General features: G+C 38.4%; 1 protein-coding gene and 1 long non-coding RNA gene across 4 annotated transcripts in view; one reads left to right on the top strand and one right to left on the bottom strand.

The window, feature by feature from the left end:
* lrp8 (low density lipoprotein receptor-related protein 8, apolipoprotein e receptor) overlaps positions 1-23,979 on the top strand; it is a 151,403-nt gene extending 127,424 nt beyond the window's left edge. Inside the window, exons 14-19 of one of the 3 annotated variants that reach the window (XM_042006301.1) lie at positions 4,436-4,577; positions 8,939-9,091; positions 10,382-10,759; positions 14,246-14,314; positions 16,644-16,816; positions 18,586-23,979. In XM_042006301.1, the coding sequence (XP_041862235.1) occupies positions 4,436-4,577; positions 8,939-9,091; positions 10,382-10,759; positions 14,246-14,314; positions 16,644-16,816; positions 18,586-18,624 (954 nt within the window). In that variant the 3' untranslated portion in view covers positions 18,625-23,979. Of the gene's footprint in view, positions 1-4,435; positions 4,578-8,938; positions 9,092-10,381; positions 10,760-14,245; positions 14,315-16,625; positions 17,138-18,585 lie in introns of those variants that run through there. The other 2 variants (XM_042006300.1, XM_042006298.1) reach the window with 2 other exon arrangements.
* LOC121653086 lies at positions 1,033-17,487 on the bottom strand. Its single transcript, XR_006012732.1, has 3 exons — positions 17,137-17,487; positions 10,046-10,051; positions 1,033-1,044 (listed from the first exon to the last, which is right to left on the bottom strand). It is a non-coding gene; the product is annotated as an uncharacterized LOC121653086 (long non-coding RNA).
* Positions 23,980-24,833: the final 854 nt, after the last annotated feature.

The raw sequence follows: 24,833 nt of genomic DNA, 5'->3' as shown, positions 1-24,833 counted from the left end.
ATTCAGTGACTGCTCAGGACATTAAAAATAAGCCAGGAACTTTTTTGAGTTAGATGGAGTCTAATATGTTAGTAATGGACTTGACCAGGATTAGCACACGGACTGCATGAGGAAATATGGAGGTGGAAGAGTGCTGACAAAAGGTTTACATAAGTTCAAAATGCTGACCTATGCAACTCCTTTAGAAGGTGCAAAAGAAAAGACATGACAAGTTTAAACCCAAATGCTGGATCTGGATGATTCTGAGGCTTGGAAAGAAAATGTACTTGAATAACAAAGCTGCTAAATAAACTGCTAATGCTTTAATGACAGAAAAATTGAAAATTTTTGACTCGCCATTTATGCCCATTGACCTAAATCCAATACACCTCTGGAATATTTTAAAAAGGACAAGCAGACCTCTTCAGGAAAGACTAGCTCTGATGAATCACATGAAAAATAGGAAATATCTTTCCGGATTTACACAACTGCACTGTAAAAACTAGTGAAATCAGTGCCCACAAGAATTAAAACCTATTATCAAAAAGTAAAAATTGATTTTGTTTGTTTAGTTTTTTTGTTTGTTTGTTTGTTTGTGTTTTTTTTAAGTATAGAATTGAACGAAAACAACCACTTAACCAGCACCACACTTTATCTTCTCACATTTAGTCACATTTCTTTGTGCACAAACATAAAAGCACCACACTGATCGCTGTCAGAATGATAAAATATTGCTAAATCCAAAATGTCCCTCCAGCAAAGGCTGGGGCGTTTGGCATTTCAACTACAGCCATGACCCTGAAATAAAACGATTATCATTAAAATGTTGATGGTCTTGTTTGTTTTAAAGAACATGTAGATAAACAGTTAGTTGATCTAGATCCTCATTAAAATAAAGAGTTGGGACCATTACATCGTAACAGAATAATGTTTGCAAAAAGTAGCAAACTAACTGGAAATAGAGACTGAAATATGATTGTCTGGCAAAATAATTGCACTTAGCTGAAATACTTGTGATCCAGTAATTTGGTAGTACCTGCAACATGCCCTTAGCATTACATTCCACTACATACCGTGTCCATGCAGATACATTATCTCCTTTGAGGATGTGAGAACTGAGTTGTCATAAATGCTTCTTTTTTTATTGTTGACCGACTGATTATAGCCGTTCATTAATGTTACATGTTATCTGCAGACTTCAAACTTAATAATGTAGAGGAAACACAAAAGGCCCATGTGTCTAAGCTTTGATATGCTATTACCAAACACATAAACACACACACAAACCCCTCCAGTCAGGGTCCACCTCCTCCCTTCACACAAGGCCTGAGGAAACATAGATTACAGAGGCTCACAGAAATGAATGTTTTCTCTTCCTTTGGCTTTAGTATCATTGAATTACTTTTATTCCTGCCATTATTTGTCTAGGGGCAAAATAGCAAAGATGAGATGGGTTTGGGAAGAAGGAGAAGAGGAGGGTTAAGTAAAGATACATACTTGGATTGTAAGGGGACACATTTTAAAGACTACTCAGATTTAACACAAAGCTTACATTCATTTTTATTATTTGGGTTACAAAGAATATAAAACAAAACCTTTTTTAATGGGTAGGTTGGCTTACTTAATCTTTTATGTCCAGTTCTTTTAGCATGATATATAAGTGTAGGAGACACCTGAAGCTCATCAGACAGATGTGTCAGACTGTCTCTACATTTATGCTTTTTTAAACAGAATCATTATAGAATTTCTAAACCTTGATTACACCTTGAGTTTCTTTAATGATTTCATATCCATTCAAATGTATTTCCACTCAGCTCAGAGACCGGCTCTCACCAATGTGATGCAATTGCATGTGCTCAGAAAGCTCCCTGTTTGCTACTGTTTGTATAGGTTCAGGCCCATCCTTCAACACATGAAAGATTCACCTTGATCCAATTATAAAGAGAACCAACCTGCTCAGGTTTTCATGGTTGTTTGAAGCTCTCAAGGTCAGAGGATGTGTCATATGAGGAGATTGACAGCAGAGAAACTGAAAAGATAAACAGGGGTAGAGACTGACAGATCAAGAAAGACATCCATAGAGATAAAAGGCAAAAAAGAGAAATGAGATAAGAGATTTGAGGATTGTTTTATCAGTGTGGCTGATATTTGTCTTTCATTGTTTCCGCACTACTGTCATAAGAGTAAAGGTTATCTGAATCTAAGTGCAAAGGATGGAGCGATACAGAGCTCACTGAAAGATGGAAAAGGGAAAGATTGAAGAAAGGTTAAGTCTACTGATAATCCAGCTCAAATGGAAAGCAAGGACAACAGCTCTGACCGAAACGCACACAGGATACACATCACCTACTACACACGGCTTACAAATCTGTTCTTGGACTCTTGATCCTTACTTTTTAGAGAGTGCATGAAACACAGCCTGCGTATTATGAAAAGTTTGGCTTATTCTAGGCTTCCTGTTTCACCTCTGACTCATATTCACCTTCAAAATCACTTTCCCTTCTGTTTTAACCTTCCTATGATCCTACAATCTCTGTGTTTTTCTTGCTATTTTTTGTTTTATCTTAATTGATGTGTTGCCTTATACATGGAGTAGACTGGTTGCTGTGGAAACCAAGTGCCATGATCACTTGTACTGTGCATCTTTTTATTCAGTATCACTGAAGAAAAGTAGGAGGAGATCCATGATAAAGAGAGAAAGCGAAATAGAAATAAAAATATAAACTGCAGGTTTCAGTGTATGTTATCTTTAATAAGCTGCCAGCAATTTTTATTTTTTTTGTCTCATAAGATTTTCTCAATATATATCAGAATTTGAATAACTACAAAATCAGTACCATACAAAAACCTTGAGCCACACTTTATTTCTTCATTTTTCTTTTTTCTTTTTTTTTTTTTAAAGCTAGAATGATTCATGGGGCATCAGAGTTAAGTGATTATACAAACAAAAGGGAAATGGAAAGTTTTTGAAATAGTCAATTTAAAGTACTGGACTGGAAAAAAGTGAAAAAACAGCCAATGCCAGGGGAAAAACCTTAGAAATACTTGGAAATTATTGCTCAAAAACATTTTAAAAGGTTACAAAAAAACCCTCCTTTGATGTGAAATATAAATAAATAAAGGATAGCTTTACAATTTTGCTGTACTGCATACATAGTTATAGATGTTACTTAATACTGTACATTGAAATGGCTCTCTGAATGTTATTTAGGCTGGTAAGCCTGTTGTTTCAAGAGATATTTAGTTTCTATTGGCAAGTGTCTTGATGAAAGCAGCAGTAATAAAAATGTCCTTTAACATTTGACTACAGGGTGCTAAGCTTGTCAGAGGATAGGGGAGGATTTCAGAGGATTTTCCTCATAAAAATACAATTTATATTGTTTTTAACCTAATATAAAAAAAATTTTTCTATAGACAAATCATTTCTCATATTCCCTCAATTTGACAAACATGAATAAATCAAAGTTTACTCAGGCAATAAACATCTAAAATTTCATTTCTCTGTTATGTAAATTGCAAATCTATCCAGCCATTGCCTACATAAGCTTTATCCTGTTAAAGGTTGCAGGCTTTGAAATGTATCCCCACTTACTGGACTAAAATGTGGGTACATCATGAACTAACAAACTCAGCATGCATGTCTTTATACTGTTGGAAGAAACTGTTGCACTAATGCCACCTTGAATTATACCACAGTAAATAAAACATTTATATTACATTTAGAAATGAATGAGCAAAGTTTTAGACAACACTTTATACTTTGGTGCAGTAATAAACACATAGCTGAGCCATTATTAAGATAAGCACATCTTTGCAATAACAACAACAAAAAAGACCATCACAGGGTTTCAGATGGATCATTTTTCAGTGATGTGAAGCACCTTCACAAAAATTTATATGGACAGTTTTCAGCAGAAGTGTTGTTGTTACAGTGTCATTGTCATTAAAACATATTTTTTAAAGATGAGGTTAGAATTCATTAGATTATGTTTCTTCTTTCACAACCACAGCTGGAGTGTTAAGCTAATTAAGTGAAAAAGTTCTCTTCTTCTTCTTCTGTGTCCACAGACTGCTGTTTGTTTGAAATCCATTTTCCATAAGAATCCCATAAAGTTTTATGTTGACAGAACTCTACATACTGAGGGTGTAGCTTTTTACCTCTGAATCCACACAGTTGTCAGTTGTTATGTTGGGACCTTTGACCTGAACCCTGTTAATATGTAATTGCTGGTAACTTATTGGAGAACTATATTATGCATGCAGGTTGTCTTGGTACTGGTAGTACTGGTATATAATAGCGTCTTTCTATTTGCTCTGTGTATGCAGGAGGAAATTATATCAAATATAATAATAATAAAAGTTTCATGATTTTTAGAACAAGAAAACAAATATCTATAACTGCCTGAAAGTAACCTCACTCACTGTATGCTTGACTGTTCTATCTCTTTTAACACAGGATCACATATATTGGACAGACTTGGAGGATGAAGCGATATACAGTGTAAACCGACTGACAGGACATGATGTGGCAAAGGTTGCACAAGACCTTAACAACCCCCTGGACTTGGTGGTGTTTCATGAACAGAGGCAGCCCAAAGGTAAGAAACATAGTGATTGCAAAGACGCTTAGCTAATCCGATATAAAACAGTCTTTTTTTATGTTTTTATTTAATCATAATTAGGTTTGAGTGTTTTGGTCAAACACCCACAGCGTACGCCATTAGATGAGGAACCATGGGTGTTTTTTTTAGTGTTGGTCAGCATTGATCAAGTGTACTTAATCTATTTTGGTCAAACAGTAAATACATATTTGGATGCTTTGAAAATTCTGCACGTAGAAGAGAAGATCCACTTAGTGAAACTGTCTGAAACAATAAACAATGTGTGGTTAGATTGATGATTGTGTTGGGAATGTCAAATGATGTGTTCATTATTTTTCCCAGGATGGATGCTTTCCCAAGGTGTGTGGGGGTTCTAGTTAATTCTGCTGCAGTGTGTAATGTAGTTTGTTTGACGTGAGCCAGCACTTTGTTTGCGTGTCTGTGTTTTCAAGCATTGTTTTCTCTCCTCACTCTGTGCTCAAAGCAGCCCATGTGCCAATTGGGAGCTAATTGCATTCTCTCATTATTAAATCAAGGACTCTGCTCAAAAAGATATCACAAAATTAAACATGTTTCCTCCAACATGCCAACAAAAGCATGGCATGACCCAGCCAAGCCGTTTAGCCACTTTGCTGTCTGTTTCATTCTCCTGAATGTTCTTTTTCTAAAATGCCAAGTTCCCAACTTCTTCACACTCGGCTGCAAACCGCTCCAGTGAGAGCTTTAGTTCACAGCTGGATGAAGCCAACGGAACCACATCATCTGCAAAAAACACAGACCCAGTCCTGAGATCACCAAGCCAGTCTTCTTTAGTACCTCGGCTGCACCAAGGAAGTTTGTCTATAAAAGTTATGAACAGAATTTGTGACAAAGGGCAGCGTAGGTGGAGTCCAACCCTCACCGGAAATTAATTTGACTTACTGCCAGCAATGTGGAGCCAAGCTCTGACACCAGTCATACAGGGACCGCACAGCTCATACATAAGGGTCCAATTCTTCATGCCCCCAACAGGAGTCTCCGGGGACATGGTCGAACACCTTTTCCAGGTCCACAAAGCACATATAGACTGGGCAAATTCCCATGCCCCCTCCAAGATCCTGAAGAGGGAGTAGAGCTGGTCCACTGTTCCATGACCGGGATGAAAACCACACTGCTACTCTTCAATCCAACATTCAACTATCTGATGGACCCTCCTTTCCAGGACCCATGATTAGACTTTAGAAAGAAGGTTGAGGAGTGTGATCCCCCTGTAGTTGGATCAAACCCGCCGGTCCCAGTTCTTAAGGAGGGGGAAAACCTACCCTGTTCTGCCAGTACAGAAGCAATGTCAGGTAGGAGCGATTCGCAGCTAAGTGAAGCGGTTGGGATGACAATCAGCACATCTGGAAAGGGTGGATATGGGCGTATTTCCCTATCTTTAATCAAAATCATATTTGTTCGATTTGAAAGCAAGATTCCTTGTTTTCATGCTAAATTATCATATCGCTCCCTCTCAAAACTTTGCTCTCACACTCAAAAAGTCCCTTCTTAGTTATATCGTTTTCTTTCAAAACTGTTAAGGGTTCAAATCTCCTGCTATCAAGCTTGATCGCTTTCCCTCTCACTCAGACACATTCTCTGTGCTCTCAAAACTTCGGCGCTTGGATATTTTTCCTCTCTCTTGGGTTGCGGAATGAGCTGCCTGTCAAACATCCTCCAGCCAATAGAATACAAGATAAATGCTGACCAAGCAAAATGTCCCCACCTTCTTCAGGGTTCCCTTGTTTTATTATGCTTTTCTTTTGAATAATGCACATGTTTTTGTGTGTGTGTGTGTGTGTGTGTTTTTAATGAAAGATAAACACAGTGACTTGCTAAGTCTCAGTAAAAGTATTCATTTAAAACTAGCTGTACCTATACAAACGTAGGGGCAGCAAGGCTTAGTGGGTAGAATGGTCTTCTTGTAGCCCGAGGGTTACCGGTTCGATCCTGGCCTGGAGAGCTCGTGGCAAGGTGTCCCAGAGCAAGACCAAACCCCATATTTCTCCTGATGGGTCATAGTTATCCCCTTGCATGGCAGCTTCTGCCTTCAGTGTGTGAATGTTATGTATAATGTAAAGCGTTTTGGGTATCATTTTAGGTAGTAAAGCACTATATAAATACAGACTATTTACCATACAGTATGCTAAATATAAAGCTAAGGAAATCATAAAATGAGACATAGATATTCTGCTTTTATGGTACTAGAATTAGCCTGTGGTAAATTAGCATGCATATGGAGCTGATCATCATACCTGTAGGTTTTTTTAAATATGTGGCAGAATTATGACATTGTACTCAGTGTTGAGTCATTGTGATGCATCGTCATGATGTCAGCCATGTTACACGTTGTCAACTAAAGACATTTCAAAATTAGTTTGTTCTCTCACAAAATAAATAACATGAAGCTTATCAGTATTTCCAAAATTTCAACCCTATTATTCCTAAAGCATCTGTTTTAACGTAACATCTTGGAGAGATTATTAAACAATATTAAATAGATAGTCAGCCATCTTGATTCCCTACACTTAATGTGCACTCATAAAGTCATCTTACATGAGGCAGTAGCTGATCACATAGATTTAGCAGAGGCCCAATGAGTTATAATATCACTCACCATTGTCTACTTTAAAAGTAAAAAGGCAAATTTTAAAATTGGAAAAAAATAAATAAATAAATAACTTGTCTGAAGTAAAACAAGCGCACCCTTAAGAAGACGGTAACGATTTACTTGGTCCATATTTATCTAGTACTCTATTGGCTGGAGAATGATTGATAATATAAACTCTGATTCATATTCAACATTCTTTCTCATTTACTGTTTGCCTTTAAAACTTTAAAAACACCAGCGCCTAAAGGGTTAAGATCACATTAAATTTATTTCCACCTTGAAATTTTGCTTTTGAATATACTGAATTTGATAATACAAAATAAACACATAAGTAACACTTAATGGAGCCAAAAGTTGTTATTTTAAAGTAGAAAGCTCAGTAAAAAATCTCATAAGACAGAAAAACAAAATATACATCCAGAGCCACGTCAACAACATGCTGCTGGTTCAGTGCCATTAACAATCTTATTATTTTGTGAATAAATAAACATTCAGTACCTAAACATCAACCTAGAAAAAAATTATTCCCACCTGTTGACAACATCCACACTGAAAAACATCTAGAAGAGATTGTTCACCTCGGTATGTTTGAGTTGTCTGACACATTTTATCCAGAGAGCCTGGCATCTTATTTTCTCTTTATTGTTTCCTTTTTTAAATTATGAATCTATTTATTATTTCAATCTCTTCAATTGTGCTTTGAAGCTTAGCTTTTACTTCTTATTTTTGACGTAAGGGAGGCAGTGCAGAGGGATTAAAAGAGTGACGTAACTTTAGAACATCAATTTGTAAATGTTGATATTCCCATCCGTCTGTCCTCTGGTTCCTTCTCTTTACATTCTCTCCTTTTAAATGTTTTGTAGGTTACAGAACATGGCAATGTTTCGCTAAAAGGAGAGAAAATGTGTTTTATTTCTAATTAACATGGAAAGCGTACAGGGAATGTTTGAAACATTGAAGAGTTTGTCACTGGTAAACCGCTACCTACATAGAGTATGCAGAGATTCTGTATATGCAGTATAAATGTATTCCTTCCTTTTTTAAAATATTAATATATTTTTCTGATGATTGATGACTCCCAGAATGTGCTGCTTTGTAAAAGCACATAGCACATCAGAGTGCAGATGTAACTGCAACCTGACCTAATTCTGGTGCTTTCCTGCATAGTATGAGGACCAAAATATTTTACCATCAATCTGCATCCAGGGTTAAGAGGCTAAATTTAAATATTTTATCTTTGTGCAGAATTTTTAAAAAGAGATTTTTTTAAAAACCTTTGGATTATTAGAAGCATCTGTAAAATTAGCTTGATTAGACCATGAAATAAAATGACAGTAGGTCTGAATCTGTTTTTTAAAAATGGTAAAGCTCCCTTGTTCTGACTTAATATTTCTAAAACAGGTTTCTAGTACAGCTTTTGTTTTGTCTTTACCTGTTTAATGCAAGAGTGCATGTTCTGTCAACCTCTGTGCTCATCACTCTGGCACTGACATGAGACTTCAGTTTGCTTCAGACATTTGGTGAATCCACTAAATATTTAGAAATTACAAAAATGAAGGGTCATAAATTGGATGCTAACACATTTTAAAATGGTGATATCAGAAACTATTTATGGAGATTTGGAATCTGTAACACAAATCCATCGTGCATGTTATGAAAGGGAAAATGAACTAATAAAAATAGCTAAAATTCTTTAATAATTATTGTATTTGTTCTTGTGCTTCCCAAGGCTCTGACACCTGTAATATGGGCACTTTACCCAACGGTGGTTGCGAGTACCTTTGTCTGAAGGCCCCCCAGATCACAGACCACTCCCCCAAGTACACCTGTGCCTGTCCTGATGGCATGGAGCTTGGGCCAGACATGAGGCGCTGTGCAGTAGGTAAGTCGATCACACTGCACCAGTGTATCACAACCTTCAGTTACAATTACATGTAATTCAAACTAATAAAATCTCAATGACATGATCGACTGCCAAGTCATTCAGATATTAAGCTGAATAAGAGTTCACTCTGAACGCGGCCCACATCGTCATCAAGTATTTATGCATCATCTAAAAATAAATAGTCAGCTTCTTCATGGTTCGGTATTTGCAGGGTTTCCACTCTTATACTGTTCATGAATAGTAGCAGGGAATGCTTAAGATGCAGAAGAAAAAAGGAACCGATTATGTATTGGTTTTCTTTCCATCTTTAATGTATAAGCTATTCTGTTTCTTCATCCACACGAGGTATTTTCATCCACTGATGTCCACAACATCATTCTGAAACAGATTTGTTGAGATCCCTTGAATTTCTATTTAAATTGTCAGTAAAATGTGCAAAGAAAACCTTAAATATATCACACATGAAAGAATATGAATATGCCAGCATGTTCATGCTTGTGGGGAATTATACAGAGAGGAGGACATTGCCTACTGAATCTTTAGATTTGATAAATCCAGAATGCACCAGTGTAAGTACTTAGCAGTGTAACATGCACATGTAGTTGCATTGGATTCATAGCAAAGCTTCTTTAGAAAATATGAAACCTTTGTTTTCTTTAACACCATCTGAAGAAGTGGGTCAGGAATTCTGCCTGCGTCCCCAATACACCTCCATTGCTTGGCTGACCCTATTTCAGAGCTCATCACAGTCCGCTGCCTCGATAGTCGCAGCATTTGTAAAGTTGTTATCCTTAATAGACTCACTCTGTTCTCACACGTCATGTTTGTGCAGGTGAGGCAAAAAGGAGCTGACACAGAGAAAAGGGGGGAAAAGATGATGATGATGATAATGTATGTGGGCCATCATTCAAAGTCCCTCAGAGAGAGGGAATGTGAGCATAGAGCTCACACTTTGCACTGCAGCCTGTGTATTTCCTAATGTAATACAAGTATTTCTGCTGAGCTCACACTTATTATGCGATGAAATAAAATTTTCTGTTGCCCGCTGCTTGCTTTATTTTTGTGTATGCTGGAGCAGCTCAGAAGTAATGTATTTCACAAGATGAATATTGCATAATAATTTGGTTTTTCTGAGAGCACAATTACATCATGGGGATACATTTTGATAGATGCAACACTGGCATGAAAGAAAATGGTCAAAGTTTCAAATTTTAGTTGCATTTAAAGTCCTGCTAAAAAGTCAAACATCAAAGTGCCAATGATTTTTGTCCTTTTTCTTCTGTGCAGTTCGACTCAGAACAACCACCACAGCTGCGCCGACCACTCCCACCACAACAACAACCCCCACCCCCACTACAACTCCCACCACGACTACTACTACAACAAGCACGACAACGACTAGCACCGCTGCTACCACCACTACCACAAGAGCCGCAACCTCTGCTGCTACCACACCAAGGCACACGACAAGGCGACATACCACACCAGAGTTTTTTCAGCCCTCCAGAAGTACGGGGCACCCTCGGACCGCTGACGCCACAAGCACAGAGACGGCGAGTCTCAGCAGCACCAGCCAGACATCTACATCCACACACATCCCTCTACCGGGCCCAGTGGCCCCCAACAGCATTCAAAGAGAGGCCAACGCCAACCTTTCTCACAGAGGTGTGTATCATGATCTATGGGGTTGTTCTCATACAGTAAGTGTGTGTGAAGTGAGCGTTAAGTGGGTGTAATCCCCAGCGACCATCACCACCTGCCATTAACGCAGCAGGGAGCTGAAAACTAATACTTACATCAGCTTCCTTCTCTGCTCTGCTGTTTCTTCCCCTTCATTTCTCCTTCTGGCCATCTGTCTGTACAAACCTCTTTCTTCTTTTTTCTCACATGGAAACACACACACACACTCACTAGTGAATCTCTCAATCTTCTTACTCTTTGCCCCTCGTGACTAGCATCCAACAGATGTGTTGGACTTAACAAACGACAAACCGCTTCTTTCTCCACATCCACCTCTCATCACTCATCCTCACTTTCTAATAGCCTCTCATTCTCTTCTTTCCCTTTCTGTCTCTCTGTCCTTCTCCGTCTCTTTCACCTTCTGAATTCATTCTAAAGCTGACGGCATGTTTCATTCTCATGCCAATCAAGTTTTTACCTCTCATGAAAACATTAATACATCCCTGACACATTGACAGCCAAACCTAACAACACCATCACTGGTTTTCAAAGCAACGCTAAAACTTGAAGTTAATAGAGCCACGGCGCACACTTGACAGTCCACTGTGCACACCATACAATGTGATCTTCCCTTTTTTTGTGACATTCAGCATAATCTTGTTTTTGTTACATGGATACATCAGCATGAGTTTTAGCTAAATCTTCAATGTCATAGTTACCAGTGTCCTTAAAGTAAGTATCTTGTGTTTTATTTGGTACTATTTTCTGTATCAGTGTCCTTTGCTGCACATGCGTAGAGTAGGAGAAGGGTATGGTACTGTCTAACTAAAGCCTGTAGAGGCTGAGATATAACTCTTGGGGTCTTTACAGTTTCTCTGTGTATTGCACAGTCTGAGTTGGGCTGAACTTGCTCAGGCATCTTCTCCTGGGATGATTGGCAACTTCCTAAATGTGTGTTCCACTTGAGAATAATCTTTCTTACCGTAGAATGATAGACTCCAGATTGCTTGGTAATCACCTTGTAAACCTTCTGAGATTGATGGACAGCAACAATTGCTTCTCTATGATCACACCGATGTCTGTCCTCCTTAAAAGTACGTTAACACACACCTGAATGTTTCAGACCAGCGAACTCTGTCCCCTCCCAACTCTATTCCCTCTGTAAAAGCAGGAAATGCTGCTTTTATAGAAAGGATCCCACTGAGAATTAATTAATCAATCACATTTATTTGATTAGCAGCACCTAAACTGTTCATTAGCTCCTTAATTGTTACTCACTGCTTTTGTATTTTGGCTTCGTTTTTGTTAGATAATTATATGGTGTGGTTGTTCATGTCAGGTTGTATTTAACTAATTCTAAGATACAAAGATTTTTTTTTATTATTATGTCTTGATATATGAAACAAAAGTGAAACAAGGTATAATTTTTACACAATTCATTATTTTATAAAGGCAAGCTGCTGCACTGTGTGTGAACATTAGATTATTTGTAATGCTTTTTCATCAGAAACTTTCCACATAATACTGAGAGACCAGGTGAGCAACCAGTTCAGACAGCCAGGTGTCAGTGGCAGGCATACAGAGGACGGAGACCTGAAGGCGAGACACTTCGTAGTTAAACTAAGAACCAAAAAAGAAAATAACACACATAACAAGAAGAAAAGAGAGTTTTCAAAGAGACAAAATGGGATGAAAACAAGTGATTTGCTGGGAATTCCAAAGAATTCCTGCTGCATTGCTTTTTGTTTCTGAGTTATTCAGAAGCAAGTATGTGTCTCCTCTGGTCTCTGAATTTGTCAGCTTCCACAAATTCTCCAGATGAGAGGTAGAGCAGGCATGCAAGAGAAAATGGGGAATGAACAAGACGTGTCTACAAACCCACAGGCCATGTGTTATAATTTTCAACTCAGTGCACACAGTCAAGTTTTCCGGCATCAGCTGTTATACAAGTGCGGCAGTGGGGCTGGTGTGGTGGAACAAGGAAGAAACAGGAGTTTCAGAGAAGACGGGTGAAGGATAAATACCAGCTGGTACCTAAGGTTACCAAGCATCTATGCTATTTTGAATTTTTTACCCTTCTTTTGACATATAGGTAATCATTCAGCTATCTTCACCTTAAAGACATCTATCTGGTCATACAAAATTAACCAAACATGTTTCTGAAAATAAATGTGTCTTACAGTTTATGCAAGGGTAATTTGAGCCTCCTGAGAACTGTAGTTCTGTCAATATCCCAGTGTTTTTTATCAATATACAGTGTAGTATTTAACACCTGTTATTATTATTTCCTGTTGTTTAGGTAGATAAATTTAAAGTCAGTTATGAGTCTCTAACTGCAGATGGTTTGTGCAGAGGCATAAAATAACTAAAACTTCTTGAAATTAAAATCCCTCCAGCAATAATAATCCTAATCAAACTGAGACTCTGCCTTTGCTCTTCATGGACTGCTTCTTTCATAACAGTTTCTTTAATAAGATTCTATTAATCTGCCTTTTAGAGTTTTAGGACCCATTGGTTGTCACTCATACTTTAAGAGAAAGCCAAAATCACTTCTGCTGACGCAGAATTCGTGGCTTTGCTTCTCAGTCTGAAGTCACAACATCTCGTGCTTCTTTCTCCAATCCATTGTTTTCTATGTGTGTGTGTGTGTGTGTGAATTTATTTTATATATGATTGCATTTCTGAGAAATAATGTGCATCTTATTCATCACATGCCATCTGTGCCTTTTTGCTATGCATAGATCTTCACAGTCTTTTTCAGGAATGAGCCGATCAGTATGCAGAGCCAGCACTGTGATCTCTTCTGTTAATCTTTCTCAGTAGACCTTATTTGAGCCATCTGATCACACTTTGACCAATGACTAGCCTGCTGCTAACAGGAGGGCTGGGAGCAGAGTTAATGCCAAAGCTCCACACCGACCTGTTGGGGTGAGAGTTCAAGGGGAGTGGAGTTTCAAAGCTTGTACAGAATAAATTGATACTGCTTTTCATCATGGAACAATGTCAAAAGATGAGGCAGAAAATGAATGACTTAAGATTTGGGATGATCATGCTGAAGGTCAGCTAGAGTCTCCCAATATGAGTTAAACCTGATGTGAATCGCTTGTTGCTTCCTAAATCTAAATTTGCTTTTTGAATTATATTCATAAAAATTCTGATGCATATCTCTCTGGTATTGTATTTGTATCCTCTTGTATTACAAAGCATCTCATTGCATTTTTATGGCTTCCTGGTATGATTCATCCACATTTCATTTACACATGCTGTTAAAAAAAAAATAAAAACAGTCTGCAGATGGATTCTCCATCTTTATATTATGCAAATCAGCTTTTTTTCAGCGTGATGCCCTTCTGTTCCAGCACACTTCTATTTCTCCCTCACGGGCTATTTGGGGAGGAGGTGGTGTGGAGTAAAACTTCTTGCTTAGTTTGATTTGTTTTGTTTGTTTCTCCCCTTGTCGGTTCATCTCAGCTGCGAGTGATCACTATCTCATTGGTAACAACATCACAGTAGCGGTGTTGGGGATAGTCATACCAATAGGTGAGTATCCTTAACCGTCTCACTGTGTTGTCTTTGCTTTCTGCCTGCCTGCTTCTCCCTCCTTGCTCTTCCATCTCTGCTCGTCTCTGAAGTCCTGCAGGTTGTGTATGTGTGTGTGTGGTATTTCTGTGCACTATATGTTAGTTATGTATTTACATGCATGTGTTGGGTTCTTTTAGGGTGTATACTCTCCCACCTGCTTAACTAAACCTATAACATAGCGCATTCAACATGTGATTGGCTCAGCTTTAAAGTTTCAGTACTGAACAATATTTTCACAATTGAGAAAATATACTGAGTTGTGATGTTATCCCAGCTGGAAAAAGCCATTAAGGGGAGAAATTGTCACTCAGGCAATGACCAGTCTCCTGTCATGTGCACATTATGGCATTATAAATAAGATTTGAGCAAATGGGGAATAAATTCATGTTTTGTCATCACACTTGACCAGATGTTATAACATTAAGTTCACACTCCCACTGTGATCATATACTCTGCTGGTACCACTATCAATCCAGTGCTCTGACCTATTTATCTGACAGAGTGGAAGATTAGGAAATTGTGACTTTGGCAAGGAACAACTAATTTATACAGTCTGTTTATACAAAAAAACGCCATAAAACCACTATTTACCCATATACACTACAAATTGTAGTATATTTCCTTTAATCAAACTATCTTAATACAGTTAATCTATTCTATTAGCTATGATTAAAATTAAAATCACATTTTATGGAAATATTTAATAACGTCATGCTCAAGTTAAGCTGAGAAATCAGCTGAATGTGCAAATGACCTTTTAGCTGCAGCACATGCTGCTAATTGAGATCTCTTTCATCCTTAATATTAAATAGTTTTATAAATCATGGGAGCTCTGAAGTATTGTAAAGCTTTTTTTTCTCCTTTGATCTCCACAGCTGAGATATCAGCTCATTAAAAACAACTCTTGGGATTGTTAACCCTTTCAACCTAATCCTTTATTCTGTCCTTCTGTCATTCATTGCTGCCACAAATCCCCCCATTTTGCGTTTTTGGCAGCTTTGAAACATTAATTATTGTTGGAGGTCCACAAGGGCTGGATTCATGCACCACAGTTTTCTACTCACATCCAGAAATGCACCACCCACAGCTCCACAAGGGGAAGCAGCCTAACAGTGATTATCAGCATTTAGCCAAAGTCAAACTGTTATGCTGCTCTCTTATTGTAGAGAAATATTCTGTATGAGACAAAAGCTGGTTTATTTCTTTTTTCTGCCAGGGGCTTTTAGGAAAGAACACAGACAGATCTAGGGTTTCCAGCGCAGCCATGCTGGGACCTCAAGAGCCTTTACAATAAAAGTGCAATTGGATGGGGCTTCTTGAAGAGATGAAAATGCATCTGTGGATGCAAGCACACACACATACCCATACCCACATTTATTTTATCTCTCCTCCTTGACACACCATTGATTTGGCTGTTGGTCTCCCCACACGTACACTCTACATTTACAATCTCATACATGCACTATGCACAAACTCTGCTTCTGCAGGGCAGTTAGGCATTAATGTTATGGTAATGAGAGAAGAAAGACTATGCCTATCTCAAATCCTCCAAACCTCTTTTTCCCTTCCTCATAACCCCATCCAGCAACATCCCAGCCAGGCCGTTGGCAGATACTGTTTCATTTTTCATTCAAGGCAAGTCCAAGATTATAAATCAGAGCCCAAAAGGAGCACTAGGATAATATGCTGATGACAGTTAAACAACCTTGATAGGCTTATATTCAAAAACAAGAGCCAAATTGTTGGCTTTAGGTCCTGGATTCTACACAATTTAACTTGTGTGGTTTAATCTTTGTGTTTCCACGTATTGTGTGTGTGTGTGTGTGTATGTGTGTGTGTGTTTGTCTTGGGGTTTATTGTAAATATCAAGGTGAATGCCAGTAGTCAGTGTGGGAAATTTTGCATGTGCATTCCTGTATATTTGTGTTTTTGATCATTCTGTGGGAGTGAAAGGGAACGTAGTGGAATAAGAGATTATACACAGTTTGAAGACTTATCGTTTTTTTGTTGTTTTTTTTTTTTTTTTGCATGAGTTTTGCACTACTGCAGAATGATTTAACCTGTTGTTTTGCTCCTTCATACCCTTTCTGGATAGTCAAGTATGACAGTTAATAACAGAAAACAATAAGTCTTCAGTTGATGAAAAAAAAGTATGCAAGATTTTTTTGTGTAAGTGTGTGTGAGTGCTTTAAGCGCCGCTCTGTGTCCCCTGGGCTGTGTTAACGCTCCCGCCGTGTGTTGTTGTTGTGTGTGTGTTAAACACATGCAGTCCCTATCCTTGCCACAGTGGTCATCGGATTACTCTGCACTGGCGGATACCTGGTTTGGCGCAACTGGCGACGCAGAAACACCAAGAGCATGAACTTCGACAACCCTGTTTACCGCAAAACCACAGAGGATGACGACGACGAAATCCACATTGGGCGTCACAGCGAGTCCATTGGGCATGTCTACCCAGCAGTGAGTGGCAGCCACAGTCAGCCATTCATAGCGCTTCCTCTGGGGGGTGGCGTCACAGACAGCAACTCTCACTGGTACTCTGGGGCGCCAATGCTCTCTAGTGGCAAATGAAAGAGGAGGAAATGGATGAGTGTGGAATATATTGGGAGATGGGAGGATGTACGAGTTCAGCCTGGTGGAAAGAAAGAACAGGCTTGCACGAGCACACTTCCACATGTACACATATCATTTTTGCAGTAATCGCTAAAAGCACCAACCATGTACACCCTTCACTCATGTTTACATTTCATTCACGTTCAGTGATCATAATCAGCGAGTACATACATTTATAAACAAGAGATCCCATTTGAGAACATGCCATCCCATTTACTTGTATGTTGTATTAGTGTTTCTGGTTGTTGAAGTGTTTTTTTTTTTTTTTTTTTTAATCAAAGCATCTCTTCTTTTTTTCACAGAAGTAGCTGATGCAAAAGGTCTCATTTTAAACTTTGTCACCTGAAAACTAAACATGCCACAAAGTAGCATGCCTGTCAGGGAGAAATATTTATTCGTTTTGTTTATCAAAGTGAGAACAAAAGGTGAGCGGCTGAAGTAGTCACTGCTTACTAATATAAAAATTATTTAAGTTTTTAGGTTATTTCAAGGAGAAGAGGATCAGCTTTGCAGGCATTAAGAACGCAGCCGAGCACAAGACTGGACCACTACAGCTTTTCTTTTCTTTTAACCATTTTAGCTCAGATAGTACACAAAATATAATGAGGGAGCACAAATCAGGACAAAGGACAAGCCAAAATCAAATTTTGTCCCATTTTCTAATCTTTATTACAGTTGTATTTGCCATGAATCACAACTCCCAGACTACCCTGTTGATTTCCCACTGAGAAAGATGCAGTTTTGAGAATCACTAGAAGCTGCATTTGGATGAATTTTGGAGACCGTGCCAGCTGTAATATGCTTTAAAATGCACTTAAATTTAGAGGGAGTGCATCATCAAGACATTCATGATATTTATTGTGTATATTTTTGGGGGGGTGGGGGGGTCTTACAGAGGAAGCTGGGAAGGGCAGCCATAATGGATTATTTAAGGGGGATGGGAACCTTACGCTTTGATCGGTTGGCATAGTAACACAGATTTCTTTGTGATGCTCTGTAGAGGGTGGGAGGGGGGGGCAAAGAATTCTGGGTATTGTTGGCACGATGACAGGCTGGAAATACACACGTGTACACATGCATAGACATGGAACAGGTGCACGATCGAGATTCAAGGTCGAAGTAACAACCACTTTCACTGAGGAGCAGGAGAGAGAGGACTCTTTTTTTTTTTCTTGTCGTCCCATTTTGTTATTTACATCTGACAAATTTCCTTTATTGTCTATGAGCTTTATACTTGTTCTCTTCCTTCCTGCTGTCCTTAACTTTACTCGCCCTTTGTGGTGGAGGCAACACAGGCTGTTTTTATGTGAGCTAGACATTTGCAGTCATAAGCAGGCAGCCTGAATTCCTCACCTTCTTTCCTCTTAGAAATAGCCAGGGAAGGAGTAAAAGCACATGAGGGAAAACTAAAGGCAGAAAATTAGTAAAGGTCAAGGAAAGTACAGAGGACCAAGGATTTTGAGAAGAAGAAAGAGCAGAAAATATTAAGCTGCTGTTTTTCTTTTAGGTTCCATCTCTTTTTTTCCAGTCCGCTATTTTTTCCCACTCCTTGCTTTGTCTCACCTCTCTTTTCAGCAGCCCACTGTGGTAACCGTCTTTTTATCTGCTGTTTGCAGCGCGTGGCACTCAGTCTGGAGGATGATGGCTACCCCTGATGGGGGAATGCAGCCTACCCCATCCACTCCATTCCTGGCCCCTCCTCTCACCACAGTCTCTTCACCACTACAATGAGGCCAGTACAACGCAGAGGAGAATGAGGCGGAGTCTTCATTTTGCTTCCCCCTTTTAAGGAGCAAGGATGACACACAAATCTTAGAAATTCCACTTGTTCTCCTTCTTTGTCCACTGGAGTAACACTACTACCATTACTAGCCACTTCTACTTCTGTTAGTGTTAGTTTAGAAGCCTCTGCTCCACTCCTCTCTTCCCACTGCCTCTTTTTAACAATAGTGGTGTGTGATATGCTGCTCAACAATATCATTCAAACTAACCTCATTCTGCTGTCTCGGTTCATACTGTAAATTAAAGGCTTTCTGGCCACCATAGTAGTGAAAAAGGCAGCTTGCATGATTTTTAATGCCACATGTTTTGACTATTTATTTATATGTTAAACGTGTAATCATCACTTATGAGTGCACATTACAAAAGGCAAGTTTGATCAAGTTAGCAAAAATCCTTAATAGTATTGTAACAGGAAAGGGTGTTATATTTATTCATATTTTACATCAAAAACTGAGATATAGTTTTGAATCACAATTACACCCAAGTGTCTCTCCCCCAAGAGTTTCACCTGATACACTATAAGGCTAAATATAGCCAAGGAGAAAGGATAGAAAACAGGCATCATCTTGCACAAATGGAGGTGATTTTAGGGTGACAGAGTGAGGGAGGGAGATTTTTTTGGAGGGGAACAGGATGATTTGTCCCACCAGTGGGCCATGCCTTGAGGCAAATGAACAGCAGGACGGAAAAGGCAATGGGTTATGGGTAATCCTGTTTCCTGATGTCAGAGGTACACATAATATCCAAGGTTAACTTGGTGTTACGACTCACATTCATATCGCTGACTTTTTATGTTTATGTCAACAGGCGTCAGTATTTTAGAGTTTAAAACCTCAGTTGAAAAGTGTACGAAGCACCTTTCTCTGACTGTTTGAGGTATTAATAATGTGCTTTATTTTAAGCTTTTAGAATGAATTAGATTCCAAAAAAGAAAAAAAACATGTATCTTTATTGTAGATTTTGACTGTCTTGACGGTACAGTTCTGGGTAAAACACATCAGCTGCTGTAGTCCTCATTTTAACAACTACTGTTTGAAATATTTGAACAATCAAAAAGTAGCTTAAACAACTATTTACATAGAGGAAAACATTGAAAACTGTATATTGAATCAGATTTTGCCTCACAGCTCCCATCTGATCTATTTTCCCTTGGTTTGACATGACTCGTTGATCTTTAAGCTGCTACACAACACATTTATTAGCGTATAGAACTAGAGTGACCCCATTTGTGTGACTTCACAGCACTAGTTTTCCCCTTCGTTTCTGGCCGCGACAACTTCTCCATCTTCACTCCCCCACTCCTTTATCAGAGTAGCTGGATGAGATGATGCAGAAAAACAGCGGGCATTAGGAAGGAATCACTTGCTGCTGTCGCCGAGGGTTCACTGTGGTTTTGAGTGGCCCTGTTTTGTATGAGCAGACGAGTAATACGCCAGGGTTGACTGAGCCCTGCACTGATTTGATTTCAAAGCTGGATAGAGAGGAAATGTGTGAGCCAGCTTAAAGAGCTGATCTTCCATTGGCTTGTCTAAGACATGCTTCCAACCCATTGAATCAGATGGAATTTATGCCCACTGAATATTGTAATAATTACTCATAGTGTGTTCCAATAGAGGATTCCTGGGGGCTGTCACAGAATGACAAGAAGTCACTGCACATCAACAACCCCCTTATTCTGGAAATCATTTAATCCTTTTATTGAGCATTTTGACAGTGTTAAACACCATTACAATGTATTATGTATGAAAAGATTAGTTGTTGTTTTCATTGTCAAGGATAAACATAGAGCACTTGTCTTCCATGCTTATGTTAGCATATCTGAGCAAATGTTGCATTTTAGATATGTTCAACTAAGAAGTGATTTTGTATGGCTTATTCTCAGTTTACTTTACTTTATTTATACTTTAAATAACGTGCAAAAAAAAAAAAAAAAGTCTTCCTGTGCTGGCTCACTAGTCTAATATTATGCATTCTTGCAATAATTATAGCTTTGGAAAACCACATGACAAAAAGAAAAGATTACAAAGACACATTACAAGAAATGAGAGAATTTATACTGTCCTGGAAAAGGAATGATGGATATCTGGTGTTTTGTCTTGGCGTGCTGACTTTTACTGCACAAAAGAAGGGCGCTCCACCCCCTCACTTTTTGATATCCATTTCTAGGTATGCTAGCAAGGTATATTGGGGTCTTCTTTAAAACCGTGCTTCCCTACATATCTCCAGCAAAGGATGATTGAGCACAACAGGAAGGCTTTCTCCTTTGATTTTGACCTTGCGTATGTGAAACAACATCAGAATGCTACATGGTGGGAAAGACTAACTCACATCGGCGTGGTGTTATGCGTTTTGGTGGCCTCCTGCAATGTTTGGTTTTGAGGGAGGTTTAAAGATTGACATATGGAAGAGATTTCATTATCGCACCTACATTGTGGACACTTTTGGGGGAAAAGGAAAAAAAAAACAGAAATAGTGACTTGTTATAATGCTGACATGATGATATATTCCCAGTTCTAAAGAAAAACACAGAGGGAAAATCAGAAGACAGGTGCCACTGGTCAGACATCTTTGTGAGTTAAGAATGAATAAACTGCAGGCGGTTAGATGGAACCCTGAGCTGAGTCAGCTCTGCACCCCACACTTTCCTTCATGCCCATGTTTGCCTCAGGTCTAATGGAGTTCCATGCTGAGGGTTTGCAGTTAGAAGGATAAATTGCTTATTTATTTAGGTGCCTGACCGTGACATTGTGGGAAAGTTATTATGGTTACAGTGTGAAGACAGATTGGCTGGTCCACTTTGTGGTCACCTCCAGAGGAGCCGTCTAAAGTGAAGGATATTGAGAAAGTCCAGACTGAGGCTTTCATCATTCATTTTATCAGGTAGTAATGTTAAAGGGCATGATGTGACCTTTTGCTCTCTACAAACCTGCTGCACACGTGTTTCATATTTACCAGAACAACAGTGCAGCCAACACTAACCAGTGCGTTATTGAGAGGATTATTTGTGGTATTAAGTTAGAATTTGTCTAGTTAAAAGGATCAGTTTAAGAGCCCTGCCTCATCCTAACACACTATGGGGGTTAGTTGCGTATGTTCATATATAGCTTGAGTTTTTCGTTTACTTTAATATAGCCACAATGTTGTGAAGGTACTCCAAGTGTGGTGGTCAGTGGTACAACACTTATAAAATGCGAAACTGTTGTTATATTGCTGTTTCTATCTTAAATGCAACTGCTGGTTTATTCTGAGAGGTGACTTTTTTCAGAGCCAGTAAGGCACTACAATAATGTGCTCCTCTGCACCATAGTGGCAGGCAGGTGTTCAAGGCGAGTGATGGGTATATAAGGCCACATGGCTTTAACATCAAACTGATATCAGGGTTAACATACCGAATCAAATCTGTAACTACGTTAAGTCTGTTCAAGAGTTAATGGTTATGGTTAAATTATGATGAATACCATCCCTCTGAAGTCACTGCAGACTTTTCCTTTAATAGACAGGACCATGTTTTCGTTGTCAGTGCTGTAGTTACAAGAAGCAGGTATGAATTTGCAGAATGGAAAGTAAAGCAGAAAAACTGAACACATCAAATATCTCTGGCTGGAAAAATGGAATCCAGGGTGCACTGCAAACTGCATTTTACTTATGCTGCATTTGAATGTAGCTTCTTTGGTGAAAGGGTTTCCAAGAATGAAAGGTACTGTTTTGCAGTGCAGAATAAATTGTGCTCAACTCATGTTGCACTGTTCGTCTAAACATTTTACTCATTTGTTAAAATCTTACATAAATCTTTAATCCTTAACTAACTCAGCTGCATTATATACATTACTATAAATATAGGTCAAGTTAAATTTCTTTTATGAACTCTGTTTTTTAATGATGCATGTTATCAGTTCGCCCCAGTAAATTCTAACAGTCCTGCTAACTATATGGCAGAACAACCATTGTTCCTGATTTGTGTTCTTCTCTTCAATGTTAAAAAATTCTTTCTCATAACAGTCTGATCCCTGCTGCTTTTACCAGAATGCTTTTTAACATCACTCGCATCGCTCCACCATTTCACCTCCTCATGTTATATCACATGTAATGCCAACAGTGATGTTTGAAGTCCTTTGATTATCATACTACTGAATTTCTAGCTTTTAGAAAGCCAAGTCAGTATTGTCTCTGTGCACTCTCACTCTCTGGCCCTTCCATCTTCATATCAGCCATCTTTCCTTCGGCAAGGGCTTTGATAAGCAGACACACACTGGAAGAGTTAAAACACTGGAGGAAATGACCTGAAAGCCCCAAAAAATAACAAGGAAACCCCTCGGAGCTTAAAATGTGAACCAGCAGACTGACAACGATCGCACTCAGCCAGGAGAAGCAGCCTCTTCTTCTAAGTACACTGTCGGTGGATGGAAACTTTCAGTGACTGTAGTTGGTGGATTTTTAGCTCATGTTGACAGTGACTTTCCTTGATCAACTTTTTCCTTTATTCACATTTTTTTATTTTTTTGACTGTGAATATGAAAGTGATCTGTAGTTGTTGCTCTCCTTGCTAAACCATTCCCACTTTCATATTTGATCTACTTGATGTTTGAATACTTGAATGGCAGTGTTCAGTCAACTACCTTTTCCTACCAGCCAGTGTAAAATGAAGGTTGCCTGTGATGAAGACTTTGAATAAGAGGTTGTGAAATCAGTGTTTTTTTTGTTTTTGTTTGTTTGTTTTTTGTTGGGGGGGGGGGGGGGTAAATTTGATCATATACAGGGGCAGTATTTTGATATTTAACATTATGGACACATTATTAAAACATTCAACTTGGATAAAAAACTTAGATGGGAAACAATTTGCTCCAGTTTTTACAACTATGTGCACCTGCATTTTCTCAAAATATTGCTGATGTATCGTTGCCTGCAAGGAAATCTAAAAAGCAAACAAAAAAAAAAGAAAAACATTTGGGGCTCTGTTCATTCCTCAGCCACACCACAGACATTTTTTATGCTGTTTGTTGCACAAAACTTTTTGAGAAGCCTTCTGCACTGTGTAAAGAGACAACATTCTTAGTAGGGGAGGAAATAAAGGGGGTGGGGGGATCCAGTGGTAGACCAATGGATTGAATCGTGACATGTAAATAATAGGTTTTCATACAACAAAAACTTTTTGATAATGTTTTAAATGTATCTGTAAAAAAAGAAGAAAAAAAGAAAAAAAAGATGTAAATAAACCTCTGGGGTAAAAAGGAGTGTAGACTATATATGAATTTATTTGTACACAAGAGCACTGGTTTCTTTACTACTTGATTGTAACTAAAAATTAATAATCTGCCAAAGTGTTTTTACTTTTTCTCCTATCTGTTCCATTTGTTTTCTCTGTTTTTTTAGCATTTTAACAGCATTGCAGACTGTAGTGTTCACACTATTTAATTCTGTTACATTTTTTAAAGAGGGGTTATTTTAATTTATTGGTGCCTTGTTTTGTGCTCCTGTATACTTTGTTTCTGTGTTGTGTGTCTGTGGGAGGGTGGGGGAAGGCTTCACTGGGGGGGTTGTTTAGGGAGTTAATGGAGGGGGGGGGTGTTTAAAACTTAGCATCTCTGTACTTACATGGAATATCTGTACTGTATGCCAAAATGTTCTCACTCACGTTTCTATGGAATCAAACTGTTGATAAATATCTCTATATATTGATATATTAAATTTATAAAAGCTGTCCAACCCTTTTGTGGTGATACTGTCTTATTTGTACCTTATAGTTTCAAATAAACTCAGACATGTTATCTATCAAAACATGGATTTTGAAATACGTTAATCATAATGTTCAAGCTTAACCAGATTTTAATTGTTTCAACTTTAAAGCCTGACCCAAGAAATAATGAGCAAGAAATTATATATCTTTTGATCTGAAATCTTTATTTGGCCCTTTAACAAAATGTAGACAAAACATTCAAAATAATTTGCATACATGTACAGTATGGTTTATTCCTGTGTGATATGTAAGAATTATTGTAATGTAAAAGGTATCCACCAGGGAGCAGAAAACTAGCATCAGATTGCATTTTATTATGTATCATTTCTCTCTCTCTCTCTCTCTCCA

This window comes from Melanotaenia boesemani, chromosome 14, assembly GCF_017639745.1.
Source record: "Melanotaenia boesemani isolate fMelBoe1 chromosome 14, fMelBoe1.pri, whole genome shotgun sequence".
Taxonomy (NCBI): domain Eukaryota; kingdom Metazoa; phylum Chordata; class Actinopteri; order Atheriniformes; family Melanotaeniidae; genus Melanotaenia; species Melanotaenia boesemani.
This window is presented reverse-complemented; position numbering and strand designations above follow the sequence as displayed.